Consider the following 17,858-nt stretch of genomic DNA (forward strand, 5'->3'; position numbering starts at 1 on the left):
TTACTGGGAAAAAAATAGGGAAGGTTTTGTCACAGCTTTTCCAGTCGCCGTGCTGTTACAGTAGGACTTCCACCTTTTTTCTCTTCTGTGTTGACAAATGTTGGATAACTAGTCAGTTTGCATGTGCTGTTCTATTATATCTGAGGATCTTAAAATACAACTGTATGCTGGGTCACATAAATCACTAAATACGGACCTGACAGATGCCTAGGTAATTTGTGAGGGTGGTTTTTATTTATAAAATAGTTTTATAATCCACATACCAAAATAACGTGTTGTACAGCAGTTGCTCTTCACCCATTTTAAGAATACATATCACACTTTTAAACTGCCATTCTGTCACATAGACTAAAACATGTGTGTTGTCATAAGTTGCATTTATTTTTTTCTTTATGCTAATAAAAACTATATGTTAATAGTACCTTCGCAGAAGTTTATATTGTGAAGTACTGTTTACACTGTGTAATAGTAATTGTTTTATTTAGCAGCTAAAATAAATAGTATATTCTGCCTGTTTTAACCATGTTTTTCTTTTGCAGAAATGCAGGAAAAGTGAATTTATGGAATAAAAATCTTTGCATCTGTCCAAGGAAGCAGAATTGGGTCTCTTTTGAAGGTGCCGAGTTGTATATAATATGCCAGTGATACTGGTGTATAAAAAAAGTCCTCACCACACAGAATATAGAAATAGTAATAGAGCATTCCAGTCTGTAGAGAATTTGCGATTGTAAGGTGATGGTTTCTGCCTTGTTGGGAAGTAATGACATCTCAAGGTATTGTCTGTACCTGGGAGCACATTTACTAAATGGAGTCTGAGTAATAAATTATGTTTTGGCAGTAGTGCTACTGATGCACTTCTAGGATTTAACCTGCATGGGATTTTTTTCTTGTCATTGTGAATGCTCAGCAGTTTGAGCTTAGCTCAAATGATAGAAAACAAACAGGCATATCATCCAAATGCAGAGGGGATCTTAATTACTTATTCATATCAACCATTTTTTTCTAAGTCGTTACTTACAGGAAAGAACTAAATTAGCTTAAACTTTGAAATTTATTGTTCTTCATGTGTTACATGAAGGGAGCTGAAGGATGTTTTTCTGTCCAGTGATTAAGAAATATCTTGCTGTCCCTTTTTGTGTCATTTGTTTTAATGATCATTTTTTCAACTGTAAAACTTTTGTCTGTCATCTGTTTATTCTTGTAAAAATCACATTTTGAAAAGACAACTGCCTGTTTTTAAAAAAACTTTTTTTGTGATAAGTAAATGCTGTGCTTTAGCTCTTTAGTATCCTATGTGTTTATTAAAATGTACTTTGGGAGATATTTAGCAGTTACAAAACATCTGCAGTTTTGAAGCCATGGTTATGAGGGATAAAGGAAAGTGCAGAATGATCCTAGCTCGAAGTTTATGAGTTGAGGTGTTCATCTGTAACGAGAGAAAAACCTATCCAATTATGGGTGCAGATACTTACATATATAGGATGTGAGTGTGCCATATTTAAGAAAATTGCTCCCAATTTTTTCATTAGTATACTTCAGTGAGAATTCCATTAGTAATGCATATTATTTTATAATACTACAGTACATGTTGAATCGTATGTTTTGAGTGTAAATTTTGTTCATCCTTAAAGCCATTCCACTGCAATGGGGAAACTTGAAGTTATTTTTCTTGTGGGCTAGAAGAGTCAAAGTCACGGGCTAGTGTTCTGTGGCTTTTGGGTTCTGCCAGGTGGTCTGGTAGGAAGCCTTCAGGTGAGGCTTGGCCTGCAAGAAATGACAAGATGGCTTGTTGCTTGTGTCTGGAGGGCACTAGTTCCCCTCTCTAGGAGGATGAGGTGGGAGAGGAGACTCTCCTGTGCTCCTGAAGGTTCAGATACTTACCTCTGCTGTCCCAGGGTGATGATGCAGCTCGGTATGCAGGGCCTGTTGCTTAAAACTATTGAGCTCTTATGGCTCAAATCACGATTGCTGTATGCACTTTGGCTCAAGTGAGGTTTCTTCAGAGTTGGTACTTTGTTTACCTGCCGTGAGCTCAGCTGAAAGGCCTGTTACCCAGGAGGGTTTCTGACTGCTACAGCCTACCTGTGAAAAACAGGTTGGTTATGTTGAGCTGTAAAATCTGGGAATAGATTAGAAATAAGAAAGACTAAATGAATGTATATATCCCGTGCCCCCCACCTGCATCCTATGTGTCTTTCTGCGTACTTTGGTTTTGATGTAGATTCTTCAGAACTGGGTTTATATGTCTCAGCTTGGAAAGTAAAAGTATATTGTGCCTACTGTCAAAACTAAATAAATACAAGATGAAACTTACAGTTGAATTTGTTTTTGTGAGTTTATGCTTGAACACTCATCTATGCCTTTATCCCCTTTACTCTGATCTAAATAAACTGTAGGTACTATACAAGATACATGTTCCATAATAGGACAGAGGAGTTGCTAAGGGTATGCCCCAAACTGTAGTTTGAGATGATGGAATGCAGTCTGTTGACACCTTACATTTTGAAAAGGGGAGAAAACATATATAAAAAATATAGGGTTATATTCTAAAATGTTGATCCGTTGTCACATAACCATTAGTTTGATGTAGTTGGCGTTTGCTTGAAGCTTGCGAGAGACAAAGCTGAAAAGCATAGTCAGCCTGTGTTCTAGTAATTTGTACAGGTGAGCAGAGCCTTATTCCTTCCAAAAAGAAAACTTCGCTAGTTTTGGGGAGGGGGGAGGATAGAAAAGGTGTCTTGTTTGAACTGCTGTTGCTCTCTGTGGTTTCTTGGGCACCCAAAACCAACAATACAACACAGTTCGATTTAGAAACAGTTGGGTATGTTGGCCTTCCAACATTTCCAGTCCATGCTTCTGTGAGCTTGTTAGTTAGAGTTGAAGCCATCTGTTGGACAACATACACTTCTGATGAGAGTTCAAAAAGACTGGAACATTTATGGAGTAATAAAGGTTTTCATAATGTCGTAATATAATTAGTGGAAATACTAGAAGTAAAATTTGATCATAGCTTTCAAGGGTTGAGCACTTGATTGGCTGAAAACATCAATGATAGTAAGGTATATTAAAATTCCATTTTCAAAGTGTGTTGAAACCTAAAACAGTCTCTATTGGCCTCAACTCCATGGAACAAAATGGGTATAATTTCTTATTTTAAAGGGAGAGATTCTTTAAAGGCTGTATAGGCAGTTAATAACTAGTTGTCATTTGCATTGGAGAGATTGTAACAGAAGTTTGGTCTAAGCCATAGCAGGATAAAGCAAAGTAAAAATTCTTTGAGGCTATTCTGGTGAAGCACAGTTGGACGTGACGTTAGTTTTCTGTAGCCTAGATGAATGTCGTCGTCTTTCCCAAAGCTAGTCTATAGATCGCTACATTAGGTAGCATTTTTATTATTAAACAAAGAAAAACAGTCTGGAGAGGATACCATTTCTTCGTACTCTTTTAATGCAGAGATTTTATGTAGTATTGTTCCCACTGGGTGTCGCCGTTTTACTTGCGTATAGCCAGTGACTGCCTAGTTTCTAGCAGCTACTTGCACATTTCATCAGTGTTTAATCTGTTCCGCTTTTGAAAATAATCCAGGGTTTTACTTGCTTCCCCCATCCCAGTCTTGTTCTGAAGTAGGTAGTGATGAGGAAGACACATAAAGCACAACTGGATATTGATAGTTGAGTGAGTGTGGGTAATTAACACATTTTGTTTGTGCAAGGCTGTTGCTTTCTGGACAATGCTAGATGCCTTAACACTTTTCAGGTGTGAGAAAACTTTATGAGTAAAAGTGGATAACTTTGAAATCTACTTTCCAATAAGTCTTCAGTGAATGAAGAGAAAATTTTGTTTACAAAGTGCAATAGCTCCTGGTGTTTTGTTCTTCATCCCCCTCAAGACATAGGTTTAGCATGGATTCTGGTATAATTAATTGGTAGGAAGTTTTTCATTACTTCCTATCTGTGTGTCAGCATTAACCAACTTACACTGAGCAGACTACTGGAGATCAATAAATCAACGGAGAGTTGCCCCTGAAACTACACAATTAGAAGAATAAAAATAAGTATGTACGTATGCAGTCCTCTGGATTTGGCAGGTATGTGTCATTTCCTACCCATGGAGACAATCTGGGGCCAGCTCTGACTGCTGTGAGAGCCCAACTAAAGCATTTGTGGTTATAGTGAGTAAAGTTACAATAAATGCATTGGTTTTGCAAATACTTTTATTTATTTACCATTTTTCCCATCCCCACTTAACTCCCTGCCCTCACTTCCAAGTGACAGCAGCCTGCGATATGGGTCAAGAATTTATTTTCAATGGCCAGAAGCCCTGAGAAGTGTAAGTAACGGGGATGATACTGTGGTTAAGATTTTACCATGGTTACTATTTTGATGTAGCTTATTTCCTACCTATAGTTCAGTAGTCTTGGCTGGTATGGTAGAAAGTAACAATCAGTAGCATACATAGAGTTTCAAAGCTGTTCGGAAGGCTGTATTACACTATACATTTTGTTGCTGTCAGCCATTGTTCTATCATCCTTATTTTCTTTAATATTATTTCCACCATCTATGTGAGAAGAACCTCTTTTTTTATGAGCTGAATTCCATTTTAGTTCTTATCTCTGGCCTAATCTACATCATTAGACGGGGCATTTGATTAAAAACTCTTTGTATGGTAGTGGCTCCCATTGAGAAACATCTGTGCCTAATCAGACATAGAGAGAGAAATGAAACACATGTTTTTGTAAGTTGCCTTTGAAATGTCTTATTTTTTCATCTCTGATTTAAGGGGGTAAAAAAAAAAGCCTTGTTGATTAACAACATTAAATGCTGAGGGTGGCTTTCTTGTAAACCACTTAGTTCTAATTCTGGCATAATTAAAAAAAAAATCCATGAAAAGTTCTCTGCAGAGTAGACTAATAGACAAAATCTCAAATTCAGCATGGATTCTAATAGGTTTAAAACTTGTTTCCTTGGTTATATATATCAGCCCTACCAAATCAGAAGTTGAAACAGTCTGATTTAAGTCTGGTAGGAAGTAAACGTGCGGTGTATGATACAAATGGTCATCTGCTTTTTGGTTTGGATATCTCTTTTGGGCTGGAAAATGCAAGGAAGCATTTCTGAAAATCAAACCAGTCATGAAGGAGTTAGTGAACCAGGTGTGGCAAATGAACAATTTTGTCTTATAGCAATATTAGATATTTAAGTAATACTATAAATTCCTCTACTGTTTTCAGAATCTAAAGGGAAGACGGTTTATTGACAGCAGAAAAAGTAGCATTAAAAAGCAGAGTAAGTATACTTTCATTAAGCACACAAGTAAAGGGTTAGTATATGACACAGAATTCAGATGTGTTATTTGGCACTTTGTCAGGGGTGTAAAAACAAAGCGCCTTTGCTGAGACTTCACGAAGGTGGGACTCTGGTCCAAGAGCCTGTGGCAGGTTCGAACTGGTGAAATGCCTGACTTCACTCAGTTCCAGTGAGGGGAATTCAGCCTCCCCTACCTCTGTGCTTTTAACAGTCAGGAGCAATTCAGCTGTGGTGGGGTTGAGACAGATCCTGGTTTAAGACATCAGAGATTGAATTTCATTTAGACAGGCGGCAGGGAGACTTCCATGATGTAATCTGGTGTAAAGGGTAAGTGAATTTGAATATCGTAAGTGTAGTGAAGGAAGTTCAATTAAAATAATATCCGATAATGACACCATGCAGTAGCACATTCGGGTAACTGTGAGAATTGTGTCCAAAATGGGACTTGAGGATTTTCTTCGTTGGTATGAAAGATAAGGAAGCTAGCAAACACTTAATCTTTTAAATCATTCATTTTGCAGGGTTTTTTTTCCCAATGTTTCTCATAGTTCCTGTTGTTCTATTACTGGTTTTTTTTTTTTAAATCTTCTATTCCTCAACCCCTCTGTGTTTCTCTGCCCCCAGAGTGTTGATGGTGCTTATGATGTTATTAAACTCTTCCAGGGGAATTTCTAAGCAGCAAACTCAAGATGTTAATTTACCTTGTTAAAGGACCTCATTTAATATTGCAAGTGTAATTAGTTATAATATTTAGGCATACTTAAAATTTTGACTTGATGTGTAAAGCCTGCTGCTTCATGCAAAATTTATGGCAAAGATTACAAGAGTAAGTCTTTGCTCTTACTGATTTGTAAGCAGGTGATCTGAAGATTGCCTGGCTGCTTGCTGTTTGGATTTGTTAGTTGCCATTGAAGCTAATGTGTGCATCTAAGGTTGTCTAAGTAGCCCTGTGGTTTTTCAAAAGTAGCAGTGAACTGAGAAACACACTGACCTTGCTGGGTTTGGAGGTTTGGAAGTTCTGTGTTTGTGGTTTAGGGTCTGCCTAAGGCAGGGACAAGGTACACAGCACCCGTATGGCTGCTGCTGTGCCCTGGAGTTTCTACATACCTTCCCTCAAACAGTAGAAAAGATAAAAAAATGCAAAAAGCTGGTAGCTGGGAGAGCTGTGGCTGAGCAGCACACTAAGTGGCTTTTCTGCAAAGAGCCTTGCAGAGACAGTGGAAGAGGCAATCTTTTTTTTTTTTTTGTTCATTCATGTTTTCTTCTGTTTGCCACACTTAATGGTGCTGAGAAATTTCATTGACCCAGATTTTGCTCATTATCTTTTGAGATCAAGCTGATAATTTCACCACTGTGACTCTTCTTTTAATCTGCATGCAGTTGTCCTCTGTGTCAGCATGAGTCTGTGCTGTTGGCAGACTGCTGGATTATAATTTTTTCATCCCTGCAGTACAGCTGTAATAAAATAGTAACTGATGGGTTTTCATTGCACTCTGTTACTCTATGTGATTAGATCAAATTTCAGAAGATCCTCCTCTGGTCCCTGCTTATCTTCTTCCAGTCCTCAGTCTTTGGACATCTTTTACTTACTGTATCTTCACCTATTTTTCCTTTGGTTTGTTCTGTCTCCATCTTTTGCCAGTGCCATTTATCATTTATGTGGAGATCTGTGGTTTTAATCTTTGGTCAGTTGCACAGCCAGCTTCCCTCTTGACCACTTTGGTCATCCTTCCTATGCATTAAATCAGGAGCCGTAAGTGCAGTCACGCAGATTTTGAAGGAGCTCCCTGTGAGGCTTGAGCTGTAAGCAAGGCTGCTTGGTTGCTTTGCTCTCCAGCAGTCCCCTGCATCAGTGGATTCTCCTGCACAACCATCTGCAGTAGAGACAAACAAGGGGGTTGCAAAAGCAATGAGAAGCTTTGTCATTTAATGCCTAGAAACTCATTTTTATGTTTTTCTTTCAGATAAGCATTTTTGCTGTGAAGAGTCACAAAGATGGAATTGAAATGAAATCATTCTGGATCTTATTGAAGGAAAAAGGGTGCTACCCTATTGGTTAAACAAGGACCCGTGCCTTCTAATAAACTCATGCAAATTCCTTTAGTTCTTTAATTAGGGAAGTCGATGTGATCGCTTGACAAGAGGATCGGTACCGTTCACATACATAACTTACCCTTTTTTATGGCTGAATTTTACATGTTTTTAAATGATTGTGTGTTTGCCTCCCAAAAATAAATAGTTAAGCCAATGATTTGCTACTTGGAATAGTGTGAATAAAAACAAAATGAAGAAAAATACTAATTTAGAAGTGGTTTGCACTGTAAAAACTTGTATTTTCTCTTGTGTATTGCCCTTTCTCAAAGAGCATTTGTGCTTATTTTCTCTTCTGCAAAGATGTATAGGTGAGTGGAAAACAGATTTGATTTTCTTTGCTTTACTATGGGCTCTAGGAACAGAAAAGTTGAAATGCTGTTAAAATCACCCAAATCTTTGAGGCTGCACAGTTTTCTTGATTATAAAAAACCCTAAAAATTCACCCAAATAATTGTTTATTTCATATTAAAGGTACCTGGAAGCCTACCCAGTGGTCTGGCGGTGTGTGCTGTGAGCTCTGGGACTGGAGCTCTTGTTGTCTGGCAGACGCTGGTGAGGAGTTACACAGCTGCTGGGCCTGAGCATGGTGTTTAAATGCGAGTTGTGATAAATTCCCACTCTAGAGACTGGGAATTCACGGAGGGTTTACTCAAAGTATCTTGAACTCTTTGTGCAAGGTTTGGGTAAGCATGGGGAGACTGGTTATTGTAAGGGGGCGGATGTATTTATAGTAACAATTTATTTATCAAAGGGTTCCTTTTGGTGAGAATTTGCCTCGCAGCTCCCCTAGGGATTCTGCAGCATGCCTTCGGCTCAGCACCATCTGTTTCAAGCTGTTGCCCTCCTAATGGCGTGAAGTCTAGAGCACCCAGCTTGTAAAAGGGATATGAAGTCCTCCAGCTGTTCAATGTCCATGTGGATGGCGTGTGCCTGAGACCGGCCATGGTGCACACTTTTCCCAGTAAAGATGTGACATGCACTTGTGGTCCTGGAAGCATGCTGGGTTGCAGCAAATTAAGCCCTGGCCCTTCTCTGTGCCATGCCAGGCAGTGATGCAGAGGCACCCTGGCAGACGTGGCTGCCCAGCACGGTCAGGATAGCCTTCCCAGCTTGTAGGTGCAGCTTTCCCAGGCTTCAGGTGCAGAAACTAAGCTTCAGCACTCGGCTCTCTGTTTCAGTAACTTTATGAAATACTTTGTGCATTTGAGAAATAAGCGATGCTGCTGAGCATGGCTTTCATGGGGAAGGGCTTCTTGGCGAAGTCACTTGGAAAATGCAAAGGTGCAGTGTCCTTTCAGATACAGAACTTAATAGGGACCTGCGCGGTAGGACAAACTTAGAAGTGGAGTAGGAAGTTGGTGTGGTTACGAGCAGCTTCAGACATGAGCAGGCATGTCCTGACTCCACATACAGGCAGTCTCACGGCACTTCTGCCTGCACGGGCCGCTATCCTTTCTCTCTGGTGCCTGAACAGAAGGTAAGGAATTAAAAAGGGCCACAAGACACTTTTGATGCTCTGAGAAGAGTCAGATGCTGCGGAGCTTGGTCCCACTGCCTTCAACATGTGCTCTGTCTCCTCCCAAACTGACCAACCACACCAACAGCCCTGGACTAGGGAGAGAGCGAGGAGGCAGTGGTCTTTGATCCATGGTGCTGGCAGTCACTGCCTGGAGCTGTCCTGGGTGTGGGGAAGCACCCCATGCTTCAGGCTTCCACATCCAGAAAGGGCTTTGCTTGGTCTGTTGCGGTGAGGGAGGAGAGAGTTGATGTGTCACTCTGTGCCAGATTTTTATCCTGCCTCTGAAAGCTATTTTCTTCTTGGTGTGAACTCTTCCAGTGCTTGTGGGAAGTCTTGGGCCAGCTTGTCGGAGCCTGACGGGCTCATGTAACTCTACCCCAGATGAGATGCAAGGAGCCTGCTCTGTCAGCAGAGCTGAAGGGGCTAAGTGAGGCTGAAGCATGTTTTCCCTGGACATAGCTCATACCATTAGGTTGATGCACCTTGCTTCACACAGAGGAAACTCATGAGGAAAGGCTGAAAAAGATAGGGATGGAAAAGGAAGAACTGAGGGTTATCCAGCTAATAATTTCTGCTTGTCACCCAAGCTGTGCCCATTGTCCTAGCTGTATACATTCTGCAGATATACAACAGAACATGTAAGTGATGCTAATTATTTTCTATTTAAAACATGGTTTATGGTCAGTTACCTTGAACAAAAGCTGGCTTTATTGGTTTACTTTTATTTTCATATTACATGACTCTGGAAGATTAAAGTTGAGAGAATTCAATCTTTAGCCCTTTTATAGCAGCTCTAAACCATTCATGAGTTCTACATACTCCTTCAAAACTGTCACCTGGTTCTACTTCTGAAACTGTTTCCTTGCATTGTTCTTTTATGGCATCCAAAATACTGTGCGTTTGCTGTGACAAACTGCTAGCAGAAGCATGATGTGGACCGTTACAACAATTTTCTCTGTTTTTGAAACCTGGACCGTTAAAACAATTTTCTCTTTTTTTGAAATGTGTTAAATGTGTCTTGTGAAGCAAACTGTGGCGAGAAGCACTTGTGTATCATTTGGATATTACCTAGGTAGTGAGATCCTGATTATTTGTGGTAGTTGCCTTCTTTTGTAAGTCTTGCAAGGGGAATAGAGAATTCAGCTTCCTGAACACAGCTCAGTGCGATCACACTGTTCTCTAAATCAGTATTTCTTGGCGATGGTAGCATTCTCCCCTGAAATTATATCACTGTATTTTTTGAATATATGTTCAACAAATACATGAATATATATATACACATGAAAAAATGTGTTGAATGTATATGCACATACATTCTGTTGCACAGCCGTCATAGTTCAGTTAGAAGCTAATGTTAATTCATGGATTGGTATAATAATACTTAAGGAGTAGTAAAGAGCTATGCAATTCTTATGACAAATGTTAAGAATGCAAGCTGTTCTTGTTTACTGGAGTATTACAGCCAAAGTGGTAACATACCTTTCGAGATTCCTGTTTGACTGCAGGCCACAGCGGGAAGGTGAGGTCAAGTGGTGCAGAAAAATCAACAGCAATAAATAACAATTAAAGAAGGAAGCTTTTCAGAATGAGATTTGACAAAACCTATTTGAGGGAACAAATGAAACAAATGTCTCATGACAATTTACTCTTGGGTCCACTTTCATGTGAGGTTGTAGGCTAGGTTGGGGAATGAAGGATGGTGAAGGTGAAAAGGGTACAAGGCCAGGAGGTTACTGCCATTTAAGAAGGCAGATGATAGAGAAGGAAGTTAAAAAAACAGCCAAATTAAAACTAGAAGAGGAGGATGGACAGTAAAACTGGCAAATGACAAAGGTGCATGCACGTCAAGCAGCAGCGGCTAGAAATGGGAAAGTAGGAAGCGTGTCGTGGTGCAATTGGGATCATGGAGGCAGAGGCTTTGTTGTCTTGTAGGACTGACTAGTGATTCGAGGAAAGATGAAATTAAGCAGGAGGGAGAGAACACAGATTGTGATTGCAAAAGTTCACAGAGAAACACTCGTGAGAGAGGAGGAACAGTTGTGAGCAACGGAAGGGGCAGTCCTTGTGGGAGCCAGGGAGGGCACCCAGGCACTTGCACGCCAGGAGAAGTAGGGCTGGGAGTAGCAAAAGAGCCAGAGATCCTGAGAACATGGTTTAAAACTTCCAGGGTGCAGTGAGGGCTGGTGGCTCCCTGGGGTCACCCCACGGGGCTGGCAGCCAGAAGCAGGCAGCCGGGGGCAGCAGGGGTAGCCCCAGCCCTGGGCATCAGACACCTCCCTGGGGATGGGGATGGGCCGGGACATCTGCCCGTGGGTGGGTGGTGGTCAGGATCAGACACAGCCTTGTGATGGCAGGACCATGGTGATGTGCATCGCTACAGACAGTTGTCAGAGAATAAAACGGGAAGGCAAGATGTGTTATTTGTGGTTGTAAAGATTTTGCTGAATATATGAAGTTAATTAAGTGCCATAAACATCCCTAGGTTTTGTTATGCTGTTGTATTAGTCGATGTATACTGCTGTCTTCAAATACTGTTTAAAAGTGGTAAAAATGTGTAAACAATTAGAAATGTTAGATAAAAATATAGTGGTAAGATTTGTAACTTCAAGGGCTATATACTGATCTTGCTCACCTTATTTATCAAAAGGTGTGTCCTACCATTGCATATGATGCGTAATGGTTCAGCAATATAGAAAGCGAAAATAGTTTTCTGCGTAGTATTTTCTTTTTGGTAAATGTTAGTATTTCAGAATTATGGTAAGACATGCTGCATGTCAGCCGGAAATAAGGAGATTGTTGGAGCTTTAGTATTAAATGTTAGTCTTATTCTCTAATCATGGCATTAAAACATCTCCAAAAATGCTCTTGCTGTAGCAAATTTCCCTAAATGTGGTGCTTGAAAGCTGGTCATGCATTTATGTGCAGCGTGAAATTGAAGATACTCCTTCGGGCATAACTTTACTCAGAAATGTTCTAACATCATTAATAATTTATAAGTGTAACAGGCTTACGTTAAAAGCAAGCCACAGACTAGGTCACTTCCAATCTGCACAATAATTCCTACATGGCAATTAGTATTACAATAAGTATGAAAAAAATGGGGGGAAGGAGAATTTACATGTACTGAAAATTTGGAGGCAAAATAACCTTTTGATTGATGACATGACCCAGTTCAACTCAGGTCGCTTACTCTGGCATGGTATTAAAAATTTGTCTTCTGGACTAAAGCTCGCACTATTGCCATAAGAGAAGAAGAAGGGGTGATGGGTATTAGTTAATGGAAAACAGTAAGAGAAAAATTTTTCTTTAGACAAGGCCGTTTTAGGTGATTGGGATCGCTTGCCATTGCAGGTGTGACCGTCTCTCTCTTGGTCACTTTGGGCAGCTTTTACTATGTATAAATAGACCCTGTAAGCAGGATGTGCATCTGAAGAGTACAAAGCGATTGTTTATTGGTTAGCAAACGTAAAAGATGGGTAGGATTTAATGAGCTTCTAGGCTAGACACCAGTGTTGGGTCCTGTCACGCCTGAAGTGTCTTTGCTGGCCAGGCAGGTGTGAAAGAGGAGGGGGAGGACCACCCTTCTCTCCTCCCTGAAACAGGTATTCATTGCTACCAGGCTGCTGGCCGCCACCTGCTACCTTTCTTTCTTTGGGATTTGATGCCTTTCCATGTTTTTCCTCTTGAATCCTTAAGCTGGCAACAAATCCAATGTCAGAGTCCTACCTTTGTTTGCAGTTTTACCCTTCTGATCTTGAATGGCTGTACTTTCTGCTCTCTCTGAGGTCTTTCTCGTAGCTTGGCAATTCCTTTAGAAGTAAGCCTGAGGCAAGGTGATGCTGCTTGCCCTGTCAGAGCTAGACCTGGGGCCACAGAAAGCTGGACCCTCCAGAAGACGACCACCCAGCAGAAACATTAAATGCTGAGGTCACATATTATCAGACATCAAATGAAATTAATAATTCTTGAAATTTTTAAGTACCACAGTTCATGATGTGGGAGTCTTACACAGTTTTAATGCTTTTCAAAAACAATTAGCAAAAAATTATTTTAATGCTGAACATTTGCTTTGCAGCAGCACTTCTGTTACCGCTATTTCAGGTGTTAGTAATGTGCTGTGAGAAATGCAGTTTGAACAGGCAGCAAACACCACTCCTGGCCATAAATACTCTGTTCACGTCTCCTGCAAATCTTGCAGAAGATTTTCCAGATACACAGCCTGCAATTGTCCTCTCTTCTGTTCTAGGTAATGGGCCCCATCATGATCGGAGTTGTGTTTACAACCAGAGCAACATAGTAGATGGAGTTTACTGCCTCCCAATAGCACACTGGATTGAAGTTTCTGGACATACTGATGAGATGAAACATACAACTGACTTCTATTTTAATATTGCAGGACATCAAGCTATCCATTACTCCAGGTAAAAGAAAAGTGCAGGGCTTGGCTGGTGTCAAGTATTCAAACAGAAAATCTGTACCAACACAATGTCAGCAAGATTTGAATTTGAGGTGGTGAATGGTAGTATGTATGTAACAGTAAAGTTTAACGAAGATTCAATACCTCTTTGCAATTAAATCTTACTTTTGGCAATAAAAAGGAGAGATGCTGAGTTCAATGATACCTGCACCTTGTACAGGTGTATTAAGTTGCATCACATCTTTTCAGATTTTTATGACTAGTGGTAATTTATGGATAAATTTATGAGGAACTGTAATTTTCAAATGCTTGTCCACATAGACATGTAAATATGCATGTATGCAATGTGTTTGGTTTGGGATTATTTTGCTGAAGAACATCTCCTGGGAAACAAAAAGAATATATTCCATCACTAGAACTTTAGGTGTCACATTATATTGCTCATGTGTGGCAGCAACTGCAATTAGTGACAACGATTAGATGAATTCTGCTTCTGTGCATGCATTGAAAAAAAATACTAAAATTTAGACAAGTCTTAACAAGTTTGTACTTCTGTAGTGTTGAGTCCACTGCCTCACCAGTGAAGCATCCTGGCCTCAATTAGGAGACAGTAAAGCTTAAAGAGGGCACCCACCCTTTAGGGCTGCAGATAAAGCACAGGCTGTATGTAGAGCACCAGCCTTAGCACTGGTGGTTAACAAAGTGACACTGAGGAATTTGGGACCATTTGTAACTTTTTTTCCCTCTCCAGTCACGGATGTGGCAGCAAGTTTGTTGATTGATAATCGTTGCATGAATGCTGGCAGCCCTGGTGTGCCATGTGCAGCTGGTGTTCGTTACGGAGCAGTTAGTGGTCTCAAAAGGCTATGTATTTTTTTTAAGAAATCAAACCACCTGGTATTTTCATTAGGTCTTAGCATTGCTTTGTGCAGACTTCTCCGCATTACTGTTTCAGCTACACCAGCCTCACCATCTTGTCGCTCCTCTTTCTACCCTTTTGTCTCTAGCCTCTCACAGGGTAGGAAGCTGAGTTGTCTCGTTCTCATCGTGTTGCAGTATGAGGGAAAGATTTCCTTCCCTTGCTATCTTTTGGAACAGTACGGATTCATAAACACTGTTAGGCCTATGTAGGCATTCGTGTGGCTTGGTACCTTTTCCCTGAGACCCCCTCAAGCTATATAATACGCCTGACAGACTATACTGTTATCTGTGTCTTAAGCATCCGTTTCCATCACCCTATCAGAGAAAAGATCTTGTTTATTCCAAAGCACAGATTTGCCAATCCCAAATAATCTTTGCTTGGCAGACTAAGTTTGTGAGAAAGAACAGCTGTCAGAAAGCCAGTATCTGAGTACCAGACGCTAACTTATCTTCCTTTCCAGAGGCAGCAGTGATCCATTTAATGCTGCCTTATCTGCATGACTATATGTTTCCAAGGTTAGGTAAAAAGCTGTAGATACCACTAAAGAATATTTGAAGGAAATTTTCTGAATTGTGTAGTCTTTCCCAGATGAGGATCTCCTCCTCTGTTCCCCTCTCTGAGACACATGCCTTCATTGTAAGACAGTCTTATGCATGCACACATCTTCAGTGATTCTTATTTTTGAGCTATATTAAGTCAGCATACCCTGTAACAGTCCTGTCTCATAATTATTTGTAATACTTTGAAGATACGCAGCCTTAAATGACTTAACAGTTGGAGGCAGATTCACCATTCTGCTGCTTATAACAAAGCAACACAAAAATACTGGCTAAGATGATTTTTTTTGTTGTGGTTTTTTTTTTGGCAGAGCAATTGAAGTGAGCTGCTGAAAAGGCCTTTATTTTATAATGAATTTCTTGATTCAGAAGAGTACTATGGAGATTAATATTACCAAAAAGGAAAAAAACCCCAAACCGCAAAACCCTCCCCCAAACCAGAAGCAAAGAGCCAGTCCCCCTGCCCGTACGCGAACAGCTCAGTGCGTGATGGGGTCGCAGGTGCCCAGCTAAGGTTACTTTTTTCCACACTGTAGCAGAGACAGCAGTACTGTCAGGAGCTTTATGAGCACAAATTCTGAGTTCTGTTGCCAGCTGTAGGATCTTTACAGGATGGTGGCGGCTGGCAAGAAGTGATTTATCAAAGAAAACTTGTGATATGAGCCCCTCCTCTACATCGCTCCACTTTATAGAATTTTCAGGGCGTGAGTTAGCTGGAGAGGAAAGTTTCTCTCTGTTAAAATGGCCTCACACACAAGCCCTCGGACTGATTTTACTTGTCATCTGTCCAATCACAACAATTAGAAACAGTTGCTCTGAGCCTTGCCTCTTCATAAAAATGTGTGCTACAACTTTAAAGGGGCTGCAGCAGGGTGGGAAACAGCTGCTTCCTGCCGGTGCCAAAAATCATTTTGAGTCATGCTGAGGCTGATGGTAATGCTCCAAGGAATCAGATTTTTCTTAGTTGGTATAGATATATTTGCTCATGAATCAGTGAATTTATGTTTAAACTTATTAGAGAACTCACTTTGTGTTGGTTGTTCAGGTTGGAGAGTATATGATGTGATTTTTAAGCATAGCAGGACTGGAATTAATTTTATGAAAGTGTGAAATGGACCTCACCTGCAGCAAGAGTCGTGACTGATACCTCCGTGGAATTAGTGTTCACTTGTTTTGGACATGTAATGACACATATCACCAAATCTGATTCAGGAGAAAGATAACAGTCCCTTTCTCTTTTGCGCTAGATATTACTGCAATAAGATGCTTTCAAATTGCGGGAGAGTTCACTTAGGACACAGTAATTTTCCAAAGCAAATTAGAGTTATTGTAGTCTTTTCTGGGAGAAGATGACTTCAGAAAATTTGTAAATCTGGGGCATGCTAGTTCCATTCCTGTTCCATCTGTGAAAGGCGAAACTTCCTAATTCTTAAGTGTTACATGCCTTATTATTTATATAAAATCCTCTGCAATTTTCAGAAGAAAGGCATTGCATAAAAGCAAGAGAGGGAGAGACACCTGAAATTACAAAAGCCTTAAATAATATGTTGGAAACAATTATGCTTGATGGCAGAATTAGGTGCTACAGGAATGAATATCACTGAGAGGAAAAGCCATCTAGTTACAGTTTGCTGCTTTCAGACTAATTTTAGGTTTCTGAATCCACCTCTGGTAAGTAGTGACTTCTCACAGATTTTGCCTGCTCATTCTAATATGATGTATGACTACCACCTCTTCATTTTAGGACATACACTTTGATGCCATCTGGTGTCTAATTTTTTAATAATGTGTGTTTCGAATTTGCTGTCTTCATAACTGTAATTTTATTCAGAGTATGTGCTTTTTGGTCATATCTCCTAAATCTGACGACAAAAAATATTTTTTACATGCTTTGCCTGTAAAATGCAGCCAAACTAGGTTTTGTAAGTGAATTCCTCAGACAGAAACGATAGCTAATCTGTAACTGAAGTATTGTTATGGCTGCCAAACATTTTAGAGGAAAATACACGTCAGCTTTAAATATAAAAGAATGTGACAGGAGAGTTGCTACATGAGAGTAGCTGTGGGTCCTGACAACAATTTTATAAGGTACAGTTTTTATAGTAGTTTTTTTTCCCACCTAAATATTAAGGCTATTAAATATTAATATTTTTATGTTTATGGAGTGAGTGGGATGGTCCTGTAGCTGGATATAATCCAAGAAATTCTGAAGCTGATGGATGTGTTGCTGTCATCAGTGTTTATGTCCCTGATTTTTTCCATAACATAAAATAAAGCAAAACATAAAAGAAAATAAACCCTTGTGCTTGGAAATACTGTTTTTTCTTTGTTTGTTTCTTGATGATTGCAAATCAAACTTAATTTATGATGTAGTCTTTGTAGCTTGATGGTAAGACTGCTTCCTTCAACACATGTAGGTTATAACCTAAGTTAAATGTTAAGTGGGGATGATCAGGAGGGTGATATAAAATGTGTGCTCCGGGTTTGTACTAGAATGTTAATGTAGACAGGTGAGTGAATGAGGAATGATCCAATGCAAAATCCAGATGCTTCTTGTTTATCTTCTGGAGGCACTGAAACAGTATTCTGCTGATGAGTCCTGAGTTTCCTTTTGTCTGTAGTAATTCTGTGAAGAAAATGAGCATTTCCTTGACTGACATGCATCTTTAACTAGGGTGGAAAAGAGGAAAGCTAGTTGAGTATATTTTTGCATGAGAGTCACTGGAGAAGGGAAATAATGTAACTTCTGTAAATTTATTTGGGTCATACGAGGCGCAGTTATTGCTATTTGAGTTTTAGAACACTGCTGGGACTGATGAATGTAAAGATATACTTAAAGACATCTGTGGTAGCACTCAGCTTGAGATTAAGACCACTAAATTCATATGTCTATATACAGACTCGCTGGTGACTGCCTGTCTACTTTAGAGTGAATTGAAGAATTGAATTGGTCTCCAAACTGCACTGAGATGCTGATGAGATCTCTATTGGTTTGTAATGAGACATTAAACATCCTGTCTGGTTGCTTGGATGTTGATGTCTA

The 17,858-nt window shown here is 39.9% G+C and overlaps 1 protein-coding gene across 6 annotated transcripts in view; it reads left to right on the plus strand.

The window, feature by feature from the left end:
* The window catches only part of EPM2A (EPM2A glucan phosphatase, laforin), a 49,948-nt gene that overhangs the window by 1,920 nt on the left and 30,170 nt on the right, over nt 1-17,858 (plus strand). For 4 of the 6 annotated variants that reach the window (XR_008747999.1, XR_008747998.1, XM_055809660.1 and 1 more), the window contains exon 2: nt 13,166-13,340. Coding sequence is in view for 3 of the 6 variants with exons in the window: in XM_055809660.1 (XP_055665635.1) it covers nt 13,166-13,340 (175 nt within the window). In the remaining 3 variants the exon portion in view is untranslated. Of the gene's footprint in view, nt 1-7,961; nt 8,084-13,165; nt 13,341-17,858 lie in introns of those variants that run through there. The other 2 variants (XM_027796957.2, XM_027796954.2) reach the window with 2 other exon arrangements.

The sequence above is a fragment of the Falco peregrinus genome, chromosome 7 (assembly GCF_023634155.1).
Source record: "Falco peregrinus isolate bFalPer1 chromosome 7, bFalPer1.pri, whole genome shotgun sequence".
In the NCBI taxonomy this organism is placed as follows: Eukaryota; Metazoa; Chordata; class Aves; order Falconiformes; family Falconidae; genus Falco; species Falco peregrinus.